Source organism: Nuphar pumila, chromosome 5 (genome assembly GCF_984573655.1).
Source record: "Nuphar pumila chromosome 5, dmNupPumi1.hap1.1, whole genome shotgun sequence".
Classification (NCBI taxonomy): domain Eukaryota; kingdom Viridiplantae; phylum Streptophyta; class Magnoliopsida; order Nymphaeales; family Nymphaeaceae; genus Nuphar; species Nuphar pumila.
The window spans coordinates 132293614-132313497 of record NC_143253.1 but is presented as its reverse complement, the minus strand read 5'-3'; the positions used below and the strand labels follow the sequence as shown (position 1 = coordinate 132313497).

Below are 19884 nucleotides of genomic sequence, written 5' to 3'. Positions count from 1 at the left end.
GGGTGGCAATTTCTGACACAACCCGCCTCTTAGGCGGGTTCGGGTTGGGCTTAAGCCAACCCGTTTAATAAACGGGTCGACCCGTGTAACCCGTTTATTAAACAGGTCGGGTTCGGGTTGGGGGTATGGCAACCTGCCAACCTGGCTGACCCGTTTAATAAACGGGTTAGGCGGGTGGGTCAACCCGCCAACCTGCCTACCTGATCCGTCAACCCGACCCGCCAACCTGAAAACCCGTTTACCCGACCCAACCCATTTATTAAATGGGTTGGCGTCGGGTTACCCGTTTATTAAACAGGTCGGGTTCGGGTTGAGGTATGCTGACCCGCCAACCCGCCAACCCGACCCGATTGCCACCCCTACTTGTGAGTGTTCTGTACACTGTATATGGGTGGTAGTGTCACTGGATTCTGGCATCATTCCGGTGAGGAGACATTTATCCCTCAGGAATTAGTTGGCTGCTTCCAAACACATGGTGGATTTCTCAAAACCATCTATTACGACACCATGCTTTCTCAAAACATGGAAACAGCAAAATGGTATCCGACTGACTCCCGGCTCCCAAACATGGTCTTAGTTGCACTAAGCTCTGTTTAGGAACTGTCCATTGGAGGTTGCAGGAGAGGAGCTGGGGAACCCCCAGCGTCAAAAATTGTTTGGGAGAATGGAAAACAGAGAATTTAAGGTGTTAGGGTAAACTGCCTGACTACTGTTGCTGGAAGGTGGTAGTTAGCAACTATCGTACCGTGCTCGGACAGTACTCTAACGATGCATTCCGCTCGCTCACAAGTGAGCTGGAGAATGGTCCTTCTATCTCAAACAGCATTCCAGTGGAAATGGCAAAGGTATGACCAGACTTCAAACAAACCCAGCAGGAAGTCCCAAATCCATAGTTTCTCCTTAATGTGCGAGATCCACAAATGCATCCCCACAGTCCGGCTCCCAAACAAAGCCCATGGCTCTAATAGGCTCTGTTTGGAGGCCTTCAACCAGATGTGCATTGCGGTTCCTCCAACTTTTTTTTTTGACAGAGAAAGCTGAGGCTAGTCCAACCTCTACCAGTTATACAACCATATATCATTGGGATTCGAACTTGCAACATCCCAGCACAAGGTGACGTGCACTAACAGCTCCTGCCAGACAAGCGGAGCCCCCGTTGGCGGTTCCTCCAACACTTCTGTTGTGTGGTGTCCCCAATGACCTTTGTCCTTTGAGTGTAGCGGTATTGCTAACAGTGTTGGAGAAGGAGTTGACAACTCCAACACCTCATTTAAACACCATTCACAGGAGGATGTTTTTGGCAACTCCATCCACAATACCACATTTTGGCAACACAATAATTTGGTAAAACTATATATTGGCTACACGTTTCCATCTCAATGCCGATGCCTATATGGTGAAGAAAAATGATGAGAAGATAAAACAAAATGCAGCTCTTACAGGTGCTCTCAAGGCTGGGGCTGTTAGTAGAACTGCAGTTGGCTATTGGCTTGACTAATGGTGAACTTGGTGGCATTCGTCTAGGGATCCAGTTTGGGTCTAGGTATACTTGAATCTGACATAATTGAATATTCACTTATTAGATTTGGATTTGAGCACACTGAATTGGGTTAACAGTTGTTGCTAGCACTGCTCCCAAATTTCGATCTGGTCCTTTTTCACCATACAAAGTTAGGAGTGGGCATTGGTTGGGCTCGAGTCAAGCCCATTGGAGCATGATGGGTGGGAGAAAAGGCCTCGGCTGCTTCTGGCTCAGCTTGGCTTATCAAGCTAAGACTCTAGACCCAGGCCAATGTGCATACATTTTAGGGCTGGGTTCAGCTCGGGTCGGCTTAGGCTCATTGAATTTTTTTTTTAAATTGAGGCTTGGGTCAGCTTGACTTACTGTTTGGGAAGAGGCAGATCTGCGTCTAATCAGCCTGGTGCATCATCCATTGTAGTAAAGGAATACTTGGTTGTAAGCTTTCAACAATCAGATGTTGTACAGCTGTAGGTCTTGAAGTCTGTAGTTTTGGTCTGAGCTTGACATGGAGCACTGTGGGATCTGTTGTTTTCTTGTGTTATACTGGGGAACATTGACCCTAAATCATAACAACCAATTTATGTGTCTGACCCAGTTGATTAGCTAGCCTGTATTGGGGCGGACTGACATAGTTGGATGTGTCAAAGGGTTGATTACAACCCAATATTGGCCTGTACCAGATCTGGCAGGGTCAAGGTTTGGTGATGAAGGAAGGGATCCAATTAACTATCCAGGTCAGACTTGTGAGGACCGGTTAGTATGCAGAGCTGGGTATGCAGTTTATGAACTTTCATACCAATCCTGGGTCCAACGCAAGCCCCGATAAAGATCTGCAATTTTTCAACGTAGAAATCATAACAAATATTATTTTATCAGCTGGGTCTGGTTGATGTAATCCTAAATAGACCCAGGTGTGGTTTTTCCTATGATAGATCTGGTCAGACTCAGGTCTGAATCACCCAATTCTAGTTAAGGTCGGACCCATTGACACCTCTTTTCATAACCGAGGGGTCTTGGGTTCTATTCCCATGGGAATTATCTATCAGCTTGTCTATTGAAGAAATGAAAGGTGGGTTTTATGCTTAGACCAAAGTGGGTCCAACAACATGATTCAATCTAATTGCATATCTGCATACACTACATATAAGTCCCACTTTTCTTTTTCTTTTTTCTCTTTTGTTTTAGTTGGAAATTTCTCTTATTGGTTAATGACCAAATCAGTTTTAAAATCATCGTTGCTTCAAATGGCTGTTTGGCCCAATCTGACGTGGAAAGATAAATAAACAATCGGTATTATTATAATATTGCTGCGATATTTTCTTTTTGTCTGGGAAGGTGGCCCCACAACAAATGTTTCACTCATCCTCAAAGTCATCCCTATCTTCACACCCCTCCTTGGGATTTCATTGATGCAAATTGTCTTCATCAAATCTGACTCCATAGATGTGATCTACGACATTCATTTAGTGAATATCGATATTTAAATTGCCGAAATCCAACTTGGGTGCATAACTAACTTTGTGGCGATTAAAAAATCAACGTCAGCAAAACACAACATTTTGTAATTTTAAAAACTCAGTTTTTTGTTCAAAAAATGTGATCCAAGGGTTGATTCTAATTAAATCAACCATGTTGAATCCATCTATAAGGCCAAATTTGATTAAAACAACTTACATTATAAGATTTAAGAGGGGTATGAAGAAGGGGGATGGCATTGAGGACGAGTGAAACCCAACTAGGCCTCACATAAGATGGTGGTAACCCAATTTTTTTGTCCTTCACTTTTGTTTGGTTTGATTATTCTGTCTTTTTTTTAATAGGCAAGCTGTGGTTAGTTTGATTATTCTCTCTCTTTTTTTCTTGGTAGGCAAGCTGGGGTTAGTCCAACTTTGATCATGAGTCGGACCATTATACAACCATACCATTGACATTTGAACTTGCAACGTCCCAACACAAGGTGAGGTGCACTCACTGCTCCAACCAGACAACAGGAGCCCCCGTTGGTGATTATTCTCTCTTATGGCATGGAGGCTCTAAGAGCATGGGCTTTGCCCCCACCTTGCCCGTAAAAAAGAGGCTTTGAAAGATAAATCGAATGGCTTCAATCTCGTGTATGAGCATGCAATTGCTTTATTTGGTGGCTTTGGATATAACCCAATGTGGAAAGGTGAACTGCCCGGTTTAGGTAAACCACCACTCGATTGACTTTCAACTACTAGTTATTTTTATGTCATTCCTTGGTTTTTTTAATAATTAAATGATAACAAACCTCATCCTCAAAATGAAGAATTATATATATATATATATATATATATATATATATATATATATATATATATATATATATATATATATATATATATATATATATATGAGTTAATATTTGGTGCCTTGGAAGGCACAAAATTATATGAAATTATTGAGTTGAGAATCATACTTTTTATTTTTTGTAAATTAAATCTTATGGATGTGACTTATGCTGTTTATTCAGTAGAAAAATAGTTTTCAATCATATGTTAGTGACACATAAGCTGATTTTTTAAGGGCTTCAAAAATGAAGGATCTACAATGCACTAAAATTTCATGACTCAAAAAATCCTATTTCTGAATTTAAACAATACAATCCAAGGTTTGGTTTTGGGATGAAGGCGTAGTTGTTGTTGTTGTTGTTGTAATCCAAGGTTTGGTCCTTAGCAAACAAACCTTACTCAACATATGTAGTTAGATTGATTTGACAAAGCTTCAGCTCAATAGTTTCATATAATTTGGTGCCTTGAAAGACACCAAACATTAACCCCATATATATATATATATATATATATATATATATATATATATATATATAGAGAGAGAGAGAGAGAGAGAGAGAGAGAGAGAGAGAGAGAGAGAGAGAGGAAACTTGGTAGCTTCAAAGCAGTTTTATCCCCTAACCATTTTAACTACTTAAAAAAATAGTTGCATGTATCTTTTGCTTAATCTAAAATGTTTTGGATATATTCATCATTGCTTATTTACTAAAGAATAATAATTTGGATCGAATATATGCAACTCGACAATTTGACCTTTTATCATCAGGTTATGGTGCAATATGAATATGTTGATTTTTGGTTGCTCTAAAAACACATCTAATTAAACATAAAAAGCATCTCATCTAATGCATGTTTGCTACTAAATGAGTTCCATAATTAAATTATGATTATAAACATGTATGAATATGCTTTTTTAAGCCGTTTAGGATGGTTAATAAATAAGGTTGCTTTGGAAATATATTTGAGGCTGATGCTTTTTTTACCATTTCACTCATGAGAGAGAGAGAGAGAGATGTCATGCATTTTGATGGGTGTTTGTAGTTAAAGAGTAATCCCACCAAGTGGAAAGTAGCTATCCTGAGTTATAGGTAGGATGAGGGTAGTATTACCTCCCATAGTTCTAGACTAGAAAGTAGGCCATGAAAGGGACATGCTTTATTTATTTGTCTTCATTCTTAGTATTTCTCTTGTGACCGGCATCTTTCTGATAGGTTTGCAAACAAGTTTGGTCAGGATCGACCTGAAAGTAGGGCTCCACAAAGGGCGAGCCCGGCCTGTTTTGTGGACGGAAGCCCAAACCATTGACCAACTGGCTCGAGCCCAGGCTTGGTTTTGTTCAAGCTCGGGTCTAATACAAAACCCACGACCTGCCCGTTAGGCCCATGGGCCTAATTCAGACCAGATCGGGCCGGATTACAAGCCATTGTATATTCACAATATTTCTCATTCATTTCCTTGAATTCATATGTTCTTTTAGCTTAAATTTAAAAAGTGCAAAATAGTAGACTAGATCCAAGATGGATCCATTTTTCAAACCACATGCTTGACTCTTTTTTGAATATATATATATATATATATATATATATATATATATATATATATATATATATATATATATATATATATATATATATATATATATATATATATATATATATATATATATATTGAAAAAAGAGTCAAGCATGTGGTTTGAAAAATGGATCCATCTTGGATCTAGTCTACTAATTTTATTTTCGCAGCTATTAGGTGAAAAAAATTGATCTGTCTTCCCCAATACTATTTTCTCATAAAGGTATTTTTCTCAATTTCAAACATTGAGTTATATATTTTTTTCATGACAATAATAACAAAATCTTAACTAACAGCACACAACATGAGAACATTAAATCAAGAAATCTAACTAAATTTTTTTACAAGAACTTGATATATGCTACTCTATTGTATTTCAAAAACTGTTTTTTATGTCTGAAAAGCCCATAAATAGTAGATTACATCAAAGATGGATCCATTTTTCAAATCACATGGTTGACTCTATTTGAATATATATATATATATATAGCCTGTGGGCTGGCTTGACTTACCCATGATTTTGTCAGGTCGGATTTAAGCCTGATTTAGGTTGGGCCTTCTTTCAAAAATTAGGCCCAAGCCTGACCCATTATGGCTGGGCTAAGGGCCACTTGCTGGTCGCTGGGCCTGTTGTCCAGCCCTACTTGAAGGTGTATCCGACTTTCAATGAGTGGATCTGAATCTGACTCAAAATATATGATAGAGTTTCAGACCCTGATCTGATTTGACCCTGTTTGGGTTCATAATAATGGATCCGCAGAAAAAGGGTCAGGTATGTCTGTTTTCCTGTGACATAGCCCGAAATTTGTTCCTCAACTCTTATTGTGCAGATTGCATAGTTAATATTTGTAACAGCAGAAAACAAAGCAGATGGAAACTAGCTTGTTAACCTTCAAAAATCAGTATTCCAACAACCATTAAAAGAGAAAGAAAAAGTGATGGAAATAGAGTGAAAGATAAAAAGGGAGTTCTTCAATCATCTGCCGACATAATTCCGGTCAAATGTCCTTGTTTGAAGAGCGTTCAACCACTAAATTCAAACACCCACAAAAGATTGTGGGCCGCGTATCATTTCACCTTCTTTTTTTCGATGGTCAAGCTGGGGTTAGGCTGACCCCTACCAGTTCATTAAAATAAAATAAGATCTGCATATGATTTCACTTTCACTTTGGTTAACCTTGACTCATGGTGAAAAAATGGCATTCATGGCGTCGGTAGAACATTGATTTTTTTTTAGACAGGGCAAGGGAATATCCCCGGGCTCCGCTTGTCTGGTAGGACCAACTAGTGCATGTCACCTTGTGTTGAGATGTTGCAGGTTCAAAATCCAATGGTATAGTTGTATAACTGGTAGAGGTCTGCCTAACCCCAGCTTGCCTATCACAACAAAAAAAAAAAAGTGGAGCCCCCCCCCCCCCACACACACACATTGGTAGGCCTGCCATTGATAAAATCCCCAGCTTCAATTTTATGTCAATTGATGATCTCCCTATGGGTTTCGAATTATGATCATCCTAAACTACCGTTGCCCCTAACTAAGAAGGCAAAGCCCTTGCAGAAGGAACGTTTGAATTAGCATTAGCAACCTCAGACTTTTTTTTTTTGTTACCTTCTTTAGAGAACAACATCAATAAATCTGCTGATTGATCTTTCCCGATTATAGGGAAGGGAGGGAAGGAATACAACACGACTTGTGGACAAACCAAGTGACACGTTATAACATGTATGGACAATGTTTTGTTATTTTTTAATAATTTTTGTACATTAATATATCATAAAAAAATATTTCTTAATCACCTAAAATATCCGTGTCCTCGTATCTTATTTTTCAAAAAATATGCCAACATGCATCTTATATTCCTAGTGTCACAGTTCATGCCCGTGTCTCTGTGACACTACATCCATAACTAGACTTTTCAAACTAAAACATGACTGGGACTGAGTCAAGGAATCAATTTCTTTTTGTGCTAAGTACCACATAGAAAGTGTGCCCCTTTGACAGTACAACCCAATGGTGGTAAGGATAGTGTAGTAATTTTGGAGACATGGCTGATTTTCTCTGTGTACTACACTGTGTTATGGTGACCAAAATACATACAAATTTGCCGCATTCAGGTGCCAAATCATTAAGTTGGAAGTCACCATTCCATAACTTGACATTTTGATGTTGAATCATCCAAACATCTATACTTGTTCTTTAGTTAATCTTGTGTCATTTCTCCTTGGTTATTTGTTCAACGGTGCTAAATGAATCATGCTATTAGATTTTTGGTATTTTTTTTGAAATTCTAACCCGATAGATGTGTTCAACATGATTGATTTACTAAAAATCAACACTTGAATCAAGCATTTTGGATGAAAAAATGATATTTGAAGCATAGAAAACTTATGAAAATTGTAAGCTGTCCAGATAAACACCCATTTCTGCATTAGAATCAAATGCTTCAAGAAGTTATTCTTATAAAAACAAGCACATAGATCACATCTGTATGGTCAAAATTTCAAACAAACATGGAAAATCCAATAGCATGCTTCATTTAGCATCGTGCCCATTTAGTAGGTTCTCGTTTCTCTTGTTTGTTATTTAGAAACTTAAAATATGGGTCATCTTTATCCGATACCTAACTCTCATCTTAACTAGCTTGAAACAAGATCTAACTAGACATAAAACTCGCAAACATAACAAAACAGAGCTCTTGGTTGACTGATCAAGATTGAGCACTATTTCTTTACAAAAGTGCAAATAAAGTAAATCTTGATCAGACTTGGCTAATTTTTTTTTCGATAACATAGAGAAACCACTGTTATGGTTCAAGTGTCACATTATGGCCTGTTTTGATGTCCATGGTGTAAAACTTCATGACTACTCCCCATCCTGCCTAATGGGTGGGAATAGTTTTCCATTATCGAGGTGGTATCCCATGTGGTAAGCGAGGTCCTGTGCCAAGCTGAAGGCCCAGGTTCGAATCCCTCTACCACATGGGGCTTAAGAGATATCTGGTAGGGGTCTCCTTAACCCCAGCTTGCCCTTAAAAAAAAAATAGTTTCTCATTGTCTATGATCTTACGGCAAAGGACACACACCCCGGCTATCAAATTCAAGATGTCTTTCAACTTGAACACTTTAAGCTGACCTACCTAGTCAAATGTGCAGAGCCCTTGTGGACACTAGGCTTGGCTCATTTACATCCCTACTTAATACTTGCTAAAGTAGCAGAAGAGAGACTAACCGAGGTTCCATGCTGTTGGTGGGAGCTACATCTCACGTCTCCCTGTGGTGAGACGTTGCAGGTTCAAAACCCAGTGGTATGTTGAATAATAACGGGTGGGGATCGGACTAACCCCAGCTTGCCTTTAAAAAAAAAAAAGAGTAGAAGAAAGCAAGATGCTTATTATTATCCAGCCTCATTTGGCTTTCCCCACATAACAAGTAAGCTCTATTTGCAAGGTAAAAGATTCACCTTAATGCTTCATGGAGAAGTACACATTCTACATTGCCATTATAGAAATAAACTTTATAGTTCCATAAACAGTGGTATGGGACCCATTGAAGGGTGGGGTCCCTACAAAGGCAAACATACTTGCATCTAGTGCCAGTCTTTATTCAAATGAGGGGAAAAAGAGACCATAATCGCTAACGTGCAGACAGAGCTTAGAATTTCTTGTTCAATCTTGATTTTCATGACAGTAAAAAAAAAAAATTGTTTGAGTTTTTGTATTTTGAGAGCAATATATTTGAGTGCAAATCTTTCTTGAGAGGGATTTTTTTTTTTTAAAGATTGTCAATGGGATTGGGTTGAGAATATTGAACTGTTGTTAGATCCATTTAATATAAATGCAGTTATAATTTGGAATGACCATTAAAAGTCCAGTCATTAGTTAAACGAAGTTAAACCAAGTTTTACCAAGGGGGCTCCGCGTGGTGGTCGGTAGGAGCTGTCAGCGCACATCTCCTTGGGGTGGGAGGTTACGCACACACACACACCTGACACACACACACACACACACACACACATATATATATATATATATATATATATATATATATATATATATATATATAGAGAGAGAGAGAGAGAGAGCCGAACTATAACCATCAACATTACGAAACGAAAACAGGTTCAACCAACATTGAACCTATCGGGTAACCAAGCACGGGCCCAAGACATGCCAAGGAGCCCCAAAAAAAGAAAAAAGAAAAGTAGAGATGCAAGGATGAAAATGAAGAAAGAAACAAGAAACAAAAACAGTTAGGCGACGAGCATCACCCTGGATCATGACTGGTCCCTGGAGGCAGATGGAGCTGCAGATCAGGGATGTTGATGCGGAGAATGACGTATACGTCCGCCAAAATAAGGTTTACCATTTTGTTGAACACTGCCAGAATCTGCCGAAAAATAGCGTTGTTACGAGTCATCCATACGGCCCACCATGACGAGAGAAGCCAAGTTCGCCAAATAATACGCCATTTATTGCAATGACGAACTGGTTGAGGACCCCACAACAAATCGTTGGCGAACGATTTCTGGCGCACGCTAACCCCCGGCTTATTCCAAGTCACCTTAAAGATGTTTTGAAAAACAGAGCACTCCCAAAAAAGGTGAAAGGCAGATTCTTCAGCCGCCTCACACAACACACATTTACTCGGCAGATGAAATCCGATGGATTTGAGGAAGTTGTCAGTCTGCACCCGATCGTGTAAGATTAGCCAAGCCAGGAAACATGATCTCGGAGTGGGACCCTTGCCCCAGATCAGGTTCGTCGGGAACCGGTCCACCCCCGACGGAAGGAGAGCAAGGTAGCCTTCTTTGGAGCGAAAAGATTCGTTCAGAGCAAGGTTACGACCAAAGAACTGAGACTGCGAGTCAACATTGCCATTATGAGACAGAACTGCAGACCATGCTTGGATCCATGATCGCCGAAGCTTTGACATAGTTCGTTGATGCACGCTTGTGGCCCCCACAAATGATTCCACTCCACTGTATTTAGCTAGAAGCACGCTTGCACACGGAGACCCAGGTTGGTGTGCAAGCCAGCTCTGCTTCACAACAAGAATCATACTCCTCAGCTGGGGATCCTTGATTCCCACCCCCCCCCTATTTGGGGGTAGTCGAAGAGTGTCCCATCGTATTAGGTGACGCTTGTTTTTGGGACCTCGCTCAGACCACAGGAAGTGCGTCACTACCTGAGCTATCTTCTTACTAACCCCCATAGGCATTAGGAACATAGACATAAAAATTTTTAGCATAGCAGAAAGGACGTGCTTGATGAGAGTTAGTCTACCCGCGATAGAAAGGTAAGACGCTTGCCAACCTGATATTTTTTTCGGAACCCTTTGGATAGTAGTGCTCCAGGCTGTCGTTGATACAATTTGAAGCGGCAGACTCAAATAAGAAAAAGAATTATCCGAAACCAAGCATCCGAATATCCGCTGGCCCATGTCCAACATTGATGGAGGGGCGTTGACCATGGATAGACAACACTTCTCGTAGTTCAAGGATAGACCTGACATCGATTGGAAAAAAAGGAGAGAGAGAGACTAAATGAAAAATGCTATTGGATTTTCAGTGCTTTTTGAAATTCTGACCATTCAGATGTGATCTATATGCGTGTTTTTTTATAGAAATCACTTCTTTAAGCATTTGATTCTGATGCATGGATATAATTTTATAAAGTTTTAAAAAACAACAGTCGATAATTTTCATAAATTTTTGAGGTTCAAAAAATCATTTATTTCATCAAAAATGCAGGATCCAAGTGTTGATTTCTAGTGAATCAATCATGCTGAATACATCTATGAGGTCAGAATTTTGAAAATAAAATAGCAACTCATTTTGTAGGTTTTCATTTCACACACACACACACAAAGCTAAACAAAACCCCCTAGAGATTGTTCATATTAATGTGCTGTTCCATATCAATGAGGCTAGACCTGAAACCCTAATCAATTACTCAGACCCAGATGGATCCTAGGTCCGGTTAATGGGTCATTTCTATGTTGTTTTGGGACCAACCATTGTAGGTGGGGTCCCTATGATGACAACCATGCCTGCATTGAGTGCTACATTTTATTCAAATGGGGAAGTCGGAAAAAGAAGACCATGATTGCTAATGCTACCTTGCCGACAAAGGTTAGAATTTCTTGTTCAATTTGAAGGTGGATTTTTTTTTTCATCAATTTTTTTAAAGAAAATTTTTTTTGATCAATCAACTTAAACGCATAAGGATGTCAACCGGTCAGACCTCCACCAGAATCGGGTTGGATCCGATTTTGAGGCGTTGGTACTGAATCTGAACTTAAATCCGATTGAACTAATCATAAGAAAAACCATACTTAAGTCCAATAATAGGAGGCGTCTGTTAAGTGACCGATGTGAGGAAGCGATTTTCTCAAAAAAAAAAAAAATCCTTCCTTCAAAAAAGAAAGCGATTTTCTTTCCAAAGTCCAGCTTTCAGGCAAAAGTAATTCCTGAGGTGGGGGAGGGAGGATCACGTGCAATGTGATTGCACACTTTTGGTGTGCTGCTGCACCGGATCACCCACCAAAAGTGTGCAATCACGTTGAACCTGATCTCAATTCAGGTGGAGGTGGTGCAACCAGGGGTGTCAACGGGTCGGGTTTGGTTCAGACCCAGGTGGAATCAAACTTGGACCCGATTTTTGGGCATGATATCGGGTTCGGATCTGAGTCTAACCAAGTCCACTATAAGAAAAACCATACTCGGACCCGATAAGAACTACATGAACCAAACCCAGTAAAACCATATTTTTTATTATTTTTACATTAAAAAATTATGAGTCTTAATCGAAACTCAGGTCGGGTTAGGGTCTGATATAAAATTTCACAAACCATACCCGGGTCCATTATTAATCGGACCTTCGCGTCTGAACTCGGATCTTCTTATTTATCAGTATACCCGGACCCTATAAAGTTTGGTTCGGGTCTGGTCTGGGTAAACCTGCCCCGTTGACACCCCTCGGTGCAACCCCATTCCAATGATAAAATAGGGTCAGTACATTTATTTTGTTGGTCCCATGGACCTTTTCCTGTTTGGGCGCTTGTTTCACCCCCAAACAAGAAAAAAAGCCCAATTTTACCGGGATATGAGCCTCATTCCCACTGTTTGGCATGAAACAAATGCTGTCATAAAAATTAAATAATTCAAACCTAGTAAAATACCCACGAGGCGGTGCTTATCTGGTAGGAGTGAATTGTTAAAGTCACCAAGTTGACAGAACATCATGAGTTCGAAACCTACAAGGAGCATCTTTTGCTGCAAGATCAAAACTGGGCCTACCCGGAGTCCGAATACCCGGCCTCGTCTTGACACACCTAATAAATCTTTTATAAGATTTCTTCAATCTGTCACGGTAAAATGCTGCCACGCAGATGCCAACAAAGGAGAGAGAAAGAAGTAGAAAAATTAAGCAACGAGAGAAAAAAAAAATTCTAGAAAGCAAAAAATAGGTGGCGGTTTGGTCCTATCACCAAACTTCCGTTTAAAGAGTTGCGAGTCTTCCTTACCCGGAGATCTCTTTTGGTTTTGATCAGTATTTTTTGTACTCTAAAGATATCACAAAGAAAGCGAGAAAAAGGAGGGTACGAAATCTTGTTTGGTTTGTTCTTGGCTTCTCACCCCTGCCATCTTCTTCTTTATCCAAAGTGTCTTTCCTGCCTTCTTCCCTGCAAATGGAAGTGACCGAAAATCGAAGAAGATTGGAGGAATAGCGGTCTTGTACTGAAACATTTTGTTGGTAATACGTGGAATTATTAGATGGGCAATAGGCTTGCAAGGAAGGTCAGAGTCGAAGAAGAGTACACTAGGCCTCAAGGGATCCATCACCAACCATGCAATATTGACTACAAGAAGCTCAGAAAGCTAATCCGTTCCGGGAAGCTTGCACCCTGTTTTCCTGGAGAAGATGAGCAGTCACCCGATCTTGAGGAATGCCCAATTTGCTTCTGTGTAATTCCTTTTGCATATATTAACTTATTGTGAATGTTGGGTTGGTTTGGTTTGGTTGTATTGGATTTTTTGTGATTTTGGTTTTTGTTGTTTGAAGATGGCCTTTTTTTTTTAGCATTTCTTGATGTGGGTGTTTCATAATTTTAACATTTGTTCTGTTTTTTAATGTGGGTTATCGTTTTGCAGTATTATCCGAGTTTGAATAGATCAAGATGTTGCACCAAAAGTGTCTGCACAGGTGTTTTTTTCTTGTCTTTTCTCTTTTTTTTTCTTTGTGATGACAAGTTTGTTGCAATTGTAACTTTAGGATTTGGATTTATATAGGTTAGCAGCATATTTGCTTTTGAGTTTTGTGAATTTGTGTTTTGGTTGTTATTGTTTGTGAACTTTTGGGGTGCAGAGTGCTTTTTGCAGATGAAGCCTCAAGATGCAACGCGTCCTGCACAGTATCCTTTTTTTTTTAGCTTAAACTTCCATTTATTTGTTTTTTTTAGCATGGTTAGTTTGTTACTCCTAGAGGCCGCTTGAGATTATTCCTTGCTTCCATTTATTTTTTATTTTTGATGCTTATGTGAATGTACTCTGGTTCTTGTTGTCTTCATCTTACTTTTCTTCTGTTTTGGTTCCTTCTGGAATTTGGTTTTGAGAAAGATATTCTGTTAGAAGCGTGAGACGGTGATCCTCAGGTAATGCTAGAGTAAGAGAAACGCTTGAAGAATGAATTGGATAATTGATTGCATCCTCTGATAATCACACCATTTTTTTTCTTCTAGTCTTTCTGGCAAAACATGACTCCATATTTATGAATAACTGAAAAGACTTTGTTGTTTCTTTTGAATTACACAAAAAGATGCCCGTGCTCACAGAGAATTTAACATAACCTTGACATTTGAGATTGTTCTTTTTCAGAATTTTGTTATCTGATTAACAAAAAGACCCACCCCCCCACACACATATATGTGTACATATTCCGTGTTTATAATATGGAATAATCTTCTATATTCATTTTTTTGGTAGATGGCTCTTGTTTTCAATAAACTTTTGTGGATAATTCTTTTATTTTTTTCAATGAGAAAGCTGGGAGATAGATGTCTCTTGAGCTACGGTTGTGTGACAGAAGTTTCACATAAGCAGCAATTTCTAAATTCTGCAAAAATATTGATTTATTCTCCTCTATTTGTATTTCTTTTCCATTTGAATTCCTTCATCTCTTAAAGATGCCCATTCTGCAAATCTGGCTGTTATGCTGTTGAGTATCATGGTGCTAGGACCCAGGAAGAGAAGGGCATTGAAATTGCGGTATGAAATTTGATCTAGCACATCCTTAATTTTGGTTATGGCTTTTATTAGCTCTCATACATGAGAAAACTTTAGTTCATGTTTAAAAATTTCGCTAGAAATCAGTTGGAATTATCTGGCACTACAGTTAATATGTTCTCTCATGTGTTTTAGGAAGAGCAAAAGGTAATTGAGGCAAAAATAAGGATGCAATGTCAGGAACTACAAATTTCAAAACGTCAGGCTCCAATTTCACCTGGTGTGGAGCTGTCTGGTGGTGAACTTTTATAAAGAAATCTTAGTCTTAGTTATAGGATACGTTTCTTTTTTTTACTGAAGTGAACGTGCATAATGAATATTGATATATTTTTTATCTTTGTTATCTCAGTGGCAGGTAGCAGTTTGGAGCAGCCTGTAGTAAGGGATTCACCTGATCCCCTAGAGGCAACATTATCTACAGAGAGTACTCAACTAGTCATACCTGCTTTACACTCATACACCCATGTGTAAGTGAAATTATAGGAACCTTGTCGCCTAATTGGTGACAATGAGTTTACATGGTTAAAGTTTTCATTCCGTTCATGTGCTGTAGGATTGGTGTTTTAAATGTTCCAGAAATGTCAAGTTATATCATTACAATCAATGAAATAGAAGTCCTTTAATTGCTAATCTATTCAAAATTAAAAAGGATTTTTATACATATGAAAAAGAAGATTTTTGCAGCGACTCAGAACTATTCACATATTACATAAGTTAGAGAAGTCTGAGTCAAATACCAGCTCAAGTTGAGCTCTCGTTGTATGGTCCTGTCAATATGCATTTCTGCTAAGTGTATTCATTATGGATGGACCAAATACCAGTCATCACAAGGAGGAAAAGGATTCAAACCTATAGTTTGAAGCCTTTGAAATTTAAGGGATTCCTCGATGGTTGGCCCAAGTTTGTATCTCATTCATGTAGTCTTTGGGTGCTTTGGACAAATTCAGACAGATTTGTCTAGACTTACAGATGAACAGTATGCATTATGGTGACTTTGCCTAAGTTGGCTTGATGTTCAGTTTCATCCATGAAATAGTGCTGTCTGATGAATTAATTAGTCCTGGTCTTTGAGCTTGACTTGGCTAGATTCCTAGATATCTTGGTCCATGATTAACGAATTTTATGCTAATTTATTGAATAGGACATTGTGTATCCAAAAAGATAGCATGCTAGTATGCTACTTGTTCGTCCCATGATCTTATTTGATTCTCTGACGTCCTTCATATAAGTGACTCTTTTTCACTACTATGAAAGTTATCTAATTTCCCTCGTTATGATATCCTCATCTTCCCCCCTGCTCTGATTCATTTGTTGGGTACACGAGCATTTGAACGATCCCAAGTAGAACTTAAACAACATTAATAAAATAATTGATATTTGTAAAAGAAAAAATGCACTTATGGACCTGTTTTATAATTCATCTTTTTTTGCTCGTAGGGGCATTGCAGGGCAATAATATGATATGATCATATTCAAACAATGTATTGAATTCTTAGTTGTCCATAAACGTGGTCCCAGATGATTTCGGGGGAATGAAACATTCTAAATGGTTTCTCCTTTCAAAACTAGAGAAGAAGAGATTGATTTTCCCCTTAAGAAGCTTCACAGACATGTGGCTGAGCCTGGGAGAAGCTAATGTCTCTTTTAGATTTCACGGCTTGTAGTTCTGACATATAGCATCTGTAATTTGTAGATATTGTTCTATGGAAAGTGCCTGTCTGGCCAGTACGCCCTAAATTAATTTTCAGTAATTCTGGTTGGATTTATGATTCAACTTGTAAAACCTATGATGCAGTTCATGCGTGGTTCAAGTCCAAGTGGTGTTTGGAAAATAGTACTAGGAAATGCAGAAATTCTTTCTCATAGCATGAAAACCAGGGGATAGATGCATGGTGAGTTTAATTAACAACTACAACACTTTTTAATTAACAACTACAACACTAGGAAAATGGATTACATGTTTCCTGGAAAAGAAAGGATAAGCTTTAGTTTTTGTTGCACTGACTAGGAAGATGGTATGGTGATCTTGTTGAGCAGGGAGGGCAGGTGAATTTCTTTAATGTGTATAGATGGGAGAAGATATGCCAAAGCTTGAGTTTGACAAAGTTGTGTTCATTGAACTGGTAGGAATACAGGTGTTTGTATGGACATTAGATTTCTGCAAGTGCTCAAGGTTTGGGAAGCTCAAGTGAATGATTAACAATACAACGACTATGAATGCAAAAGGGAAAGATTGTTGGAGGATATTTGCTTGAAAACATTTGCTGTGTACCACAAAACAAGGTCCTTTTGCCACATTCCCCCAAAACAAGCCTTATTGATCTTATGTTGCAAAGTTATGAGTGCATCATGCAATTTCAAATATCTCGGCATATGCAGTTGCGCAGTGTGCTTGACAGCACTTTGTCTACTCAGGATTGTTTTTGCTATTGGGAATTCACAAGACATTGTCTGGCTGCAGGACTCAGATTCCTTACTGATGACATCCTCTCCCAGAAGTTGATATAGTGGAAGGCATTGTTTATCAATTACTCAACATGAATGTGAAGGTCATTGCCCAATTTAGTTATCGAAGATGGTGTGCACACCTTAATGCTTCCTCAAAAGGTAGAGGAAAGCATTCTTAATCAGGTCATTGTGTTTGGACATGCAATTGACTACAATTGTAGTTGCATTTAAGCTTCCTTACCCCACTCTGCACAACTTGTTTTCTCTTGTTAGGGCACAGGGAGAAGTGTTATCTTGGAATACAGGAATCCTAATTGTAACGGCTTTTGTAATTTATGATGTATTATTTGTGAAATGATTAGCGAAAAGAATGGGCCTTGATCCACAGGATTGATTATCAAAGCAAGAAAACTAAAGAAACAAGAATATCTTTTTTGTAACATGGTGCCACATGAAGTTTAAATCATATCAGCATTCACCTGAGCACAAATCATATGGTTCATTTTGCTAGACTGCCTGTCAAAGTTTTGTTTTCCAAGTACACCACTTGTTGACCATTAATTAGTTCAAAATCTTGTGTACACAGTCCAGTTATTGGGACGTTTTCATATAAGCTCGTAGTGGAATTTCTTCTGTGCAGAAACGAAGATTTTGGTACAGATATTGAAGAAATTATGTTCATGGAAGCTATCTGGCTCTCACTCCAGGTTTAGTATTTTGTACCTAATGATCTTTTTCATTTATAGGTTCTTTCTGTATGATTGAAGATTCGGATAATGACAATTAATTTCATAGTTGAATTATTTTATATGCTTTTGTGATGTCTTGGAATAGGAGAACACCTTGTCGGAATCTACAACACACAGATTTGGTTCTTGCAGCAATAGTGAATCAGGAGGATTTGCTCAGTTACCAAATCAAACAAGGCCAACCTTGACATATGGGACCGAAGGACAAGATGCATTAGAAATGTCGGTTACTGTGGAGCATGCGTCTGGCACTGCAACAACAGATGAATGTGCCAAGTTACAACCTGAATCTCTTCTTTTTAACCAACAACCCCTGCATGAAAAAACTGTAAAGGAGAGTTCAGAAGCTGGAGATGATGAAGTGGAATCACAGAATAGTTCACAATCAACCAGGGGTAGTGTTGCTGGTACTGGACCTTTAGAAAGTGAGCAATTTTCAGCAGGAACTGTGGCTGATGAAAGTTCGACTTTAGCTTTTTCCGAGGATGGGTCTATCACTTCATGGAGCCTTCATTCTCTATCTGGCTCAGACACAGCTTGTTCAAGATTGGGTTGCGACAACCATCATTATGTTGGTCTTGATAAGGTTCAGTGTGATTCCTTACAGTCAGTTTGCCTTAACCATCAAAATATAGATGGGAATACCATTGAAGTGGAATCAATGGACCGTCTGTCTTTGGTGAATGAGAGCAAGGCATCTTCCATTTTTGCAGAGGCAGATCAACCGCTAGAATCCGACTTGAACACAGAAACACCATGCCCATGAGTTCTTGCAGCCTCCATTCTCTCTCCAACTCTGAGATGCATAATGGGAATCAACTTGATTCCAAGACAACTGGTGTATAGAAGAGGTAGCGTTTTGAATGCTTGTATGTTGCGCCCATTGTGGACGATGAAGCGTGGAAGAAGCTTTCAAGCTTTGTTGTAGTGAAACTGGACATGGTTCTCATTCGAAGGGAAGCAGTGATGCTTCTACTAGTCTTGCAGGCCAACAATGTTTGGTTTTGGTGTCTACTTTTATAAGAATATCTTTCCAGTAGCAGGTTCTATCAGTTCAAGCAGGAGTCGATTGAGTTACTTCAACAGCATGTCAATATGTGGATACTGCCAAGTGCCAACTGCTTCCATCACTTGATGCATGTAGGCTACAACCATGGGTTTGTATCTATACCTTTGATTTTTCCCTACGATGAAGGACTGTCTTTTGTTGATGCTGCAAAGTTTAAATTATTCTAATGCCAGGCCTACGTATCGTGTATCAAGTCATAGTTTCTTGGACTATGGTTTTCATTAGCTGCTCAGGTGCATTCGACCTGTTAATAAGGCTTGACCTGATATATACCTTGCATGATGTATGGCTAAACCCAATTTACCCATTTGGATATGAAATGAATTAGATACCTAGAACTGAAACAAAACTTTGTTTCATATCGGTTTGGTTTGGGTCTTAATTTTTTGGACCTGATACCGGGTTGGTTTTAATGACACCTGACCTGGACTGTCCCTCTTAATCATTACTCCGATCCTGAAGGCCAACACAATAGGACTGAAATCCTGTGATGTTGTCCCATGATAATGTATGCAGAGCTTAGGCTTGCTTTGAGCACTCTAATTTTTAAGGCCAGGAACACATCGCTTGTATAAGGGATGAAACAACCGTTTCCCACCCAGAGGCAGACCGGTTGGTCCAACCTAAAAATCCAACTACGAGTTTTTTAACTGCAACAACTTAAATATAGGCTATTGGAGATGAAATTACTGTGGCTGCTGGCACTAGACTTTCCCTCCAATGGATATTTGTTAAGGGGTTTAGATTGTACTCGTTGCAATTACCAGACTCGCTAACCGATGGGGAGCACACAATTGATGCAACAACCTATGAGGTGCTGCCACCTCAGTGCAACCAACTTTAAGTGTGGCACACGTGGGTGAGATCAATTCAGTGAGTTGGTGATGACAGTGCAGCCATGCGGGTAAGTCATGCACAGTCATACACAGTCA

The 19884-nt window shown here is 39.1% G+C and overlaps 1 protein-coding gene across 3 annotated transcripts; it reads left to right on the top strand.

The window, feature by feature from the left end:
• Positions 1–13039: 13039 nt before the first annotated feature.
• Positions 13040–19119, top strand: LOC149838784 (E3 ubiquitin-protein ligase DA2L-like). Of its 3 annotated transcripts, none has more exons than XM_090006806.1 (8): positions 13040–13369; positions 13556–13607; positions 13770–13815; positions 14587–14668; positions 14822–14906; positions 15036–15153; positions 17775–17841; positions 17969–19119. In XM_090006806.1, the coding sequence occupies exons 1-8, from the start codon at positions 13178–13180 to the stop codon at positions 18647–18649; spliced, it is 1323 nt and encodes a 440-aa protein (XP_089862932.1). In that variant the 5' UTR covers positions 13040–13177; the 3' UTR covers positions 18650–19119. The 3 variants fall into 3 exon arrangements, with proteins under 3 accessions (XP_089862932.1, XP_089862931.1, XP_089862930.1); XM_090006805.1 differs by having other exon boundaries at positions 14822–14921; XM_090006804.1 differs by having other exon boundaries at positions 14822–14924.
• Positions 19120–19884: the final 765 nt, after the last annotated feature.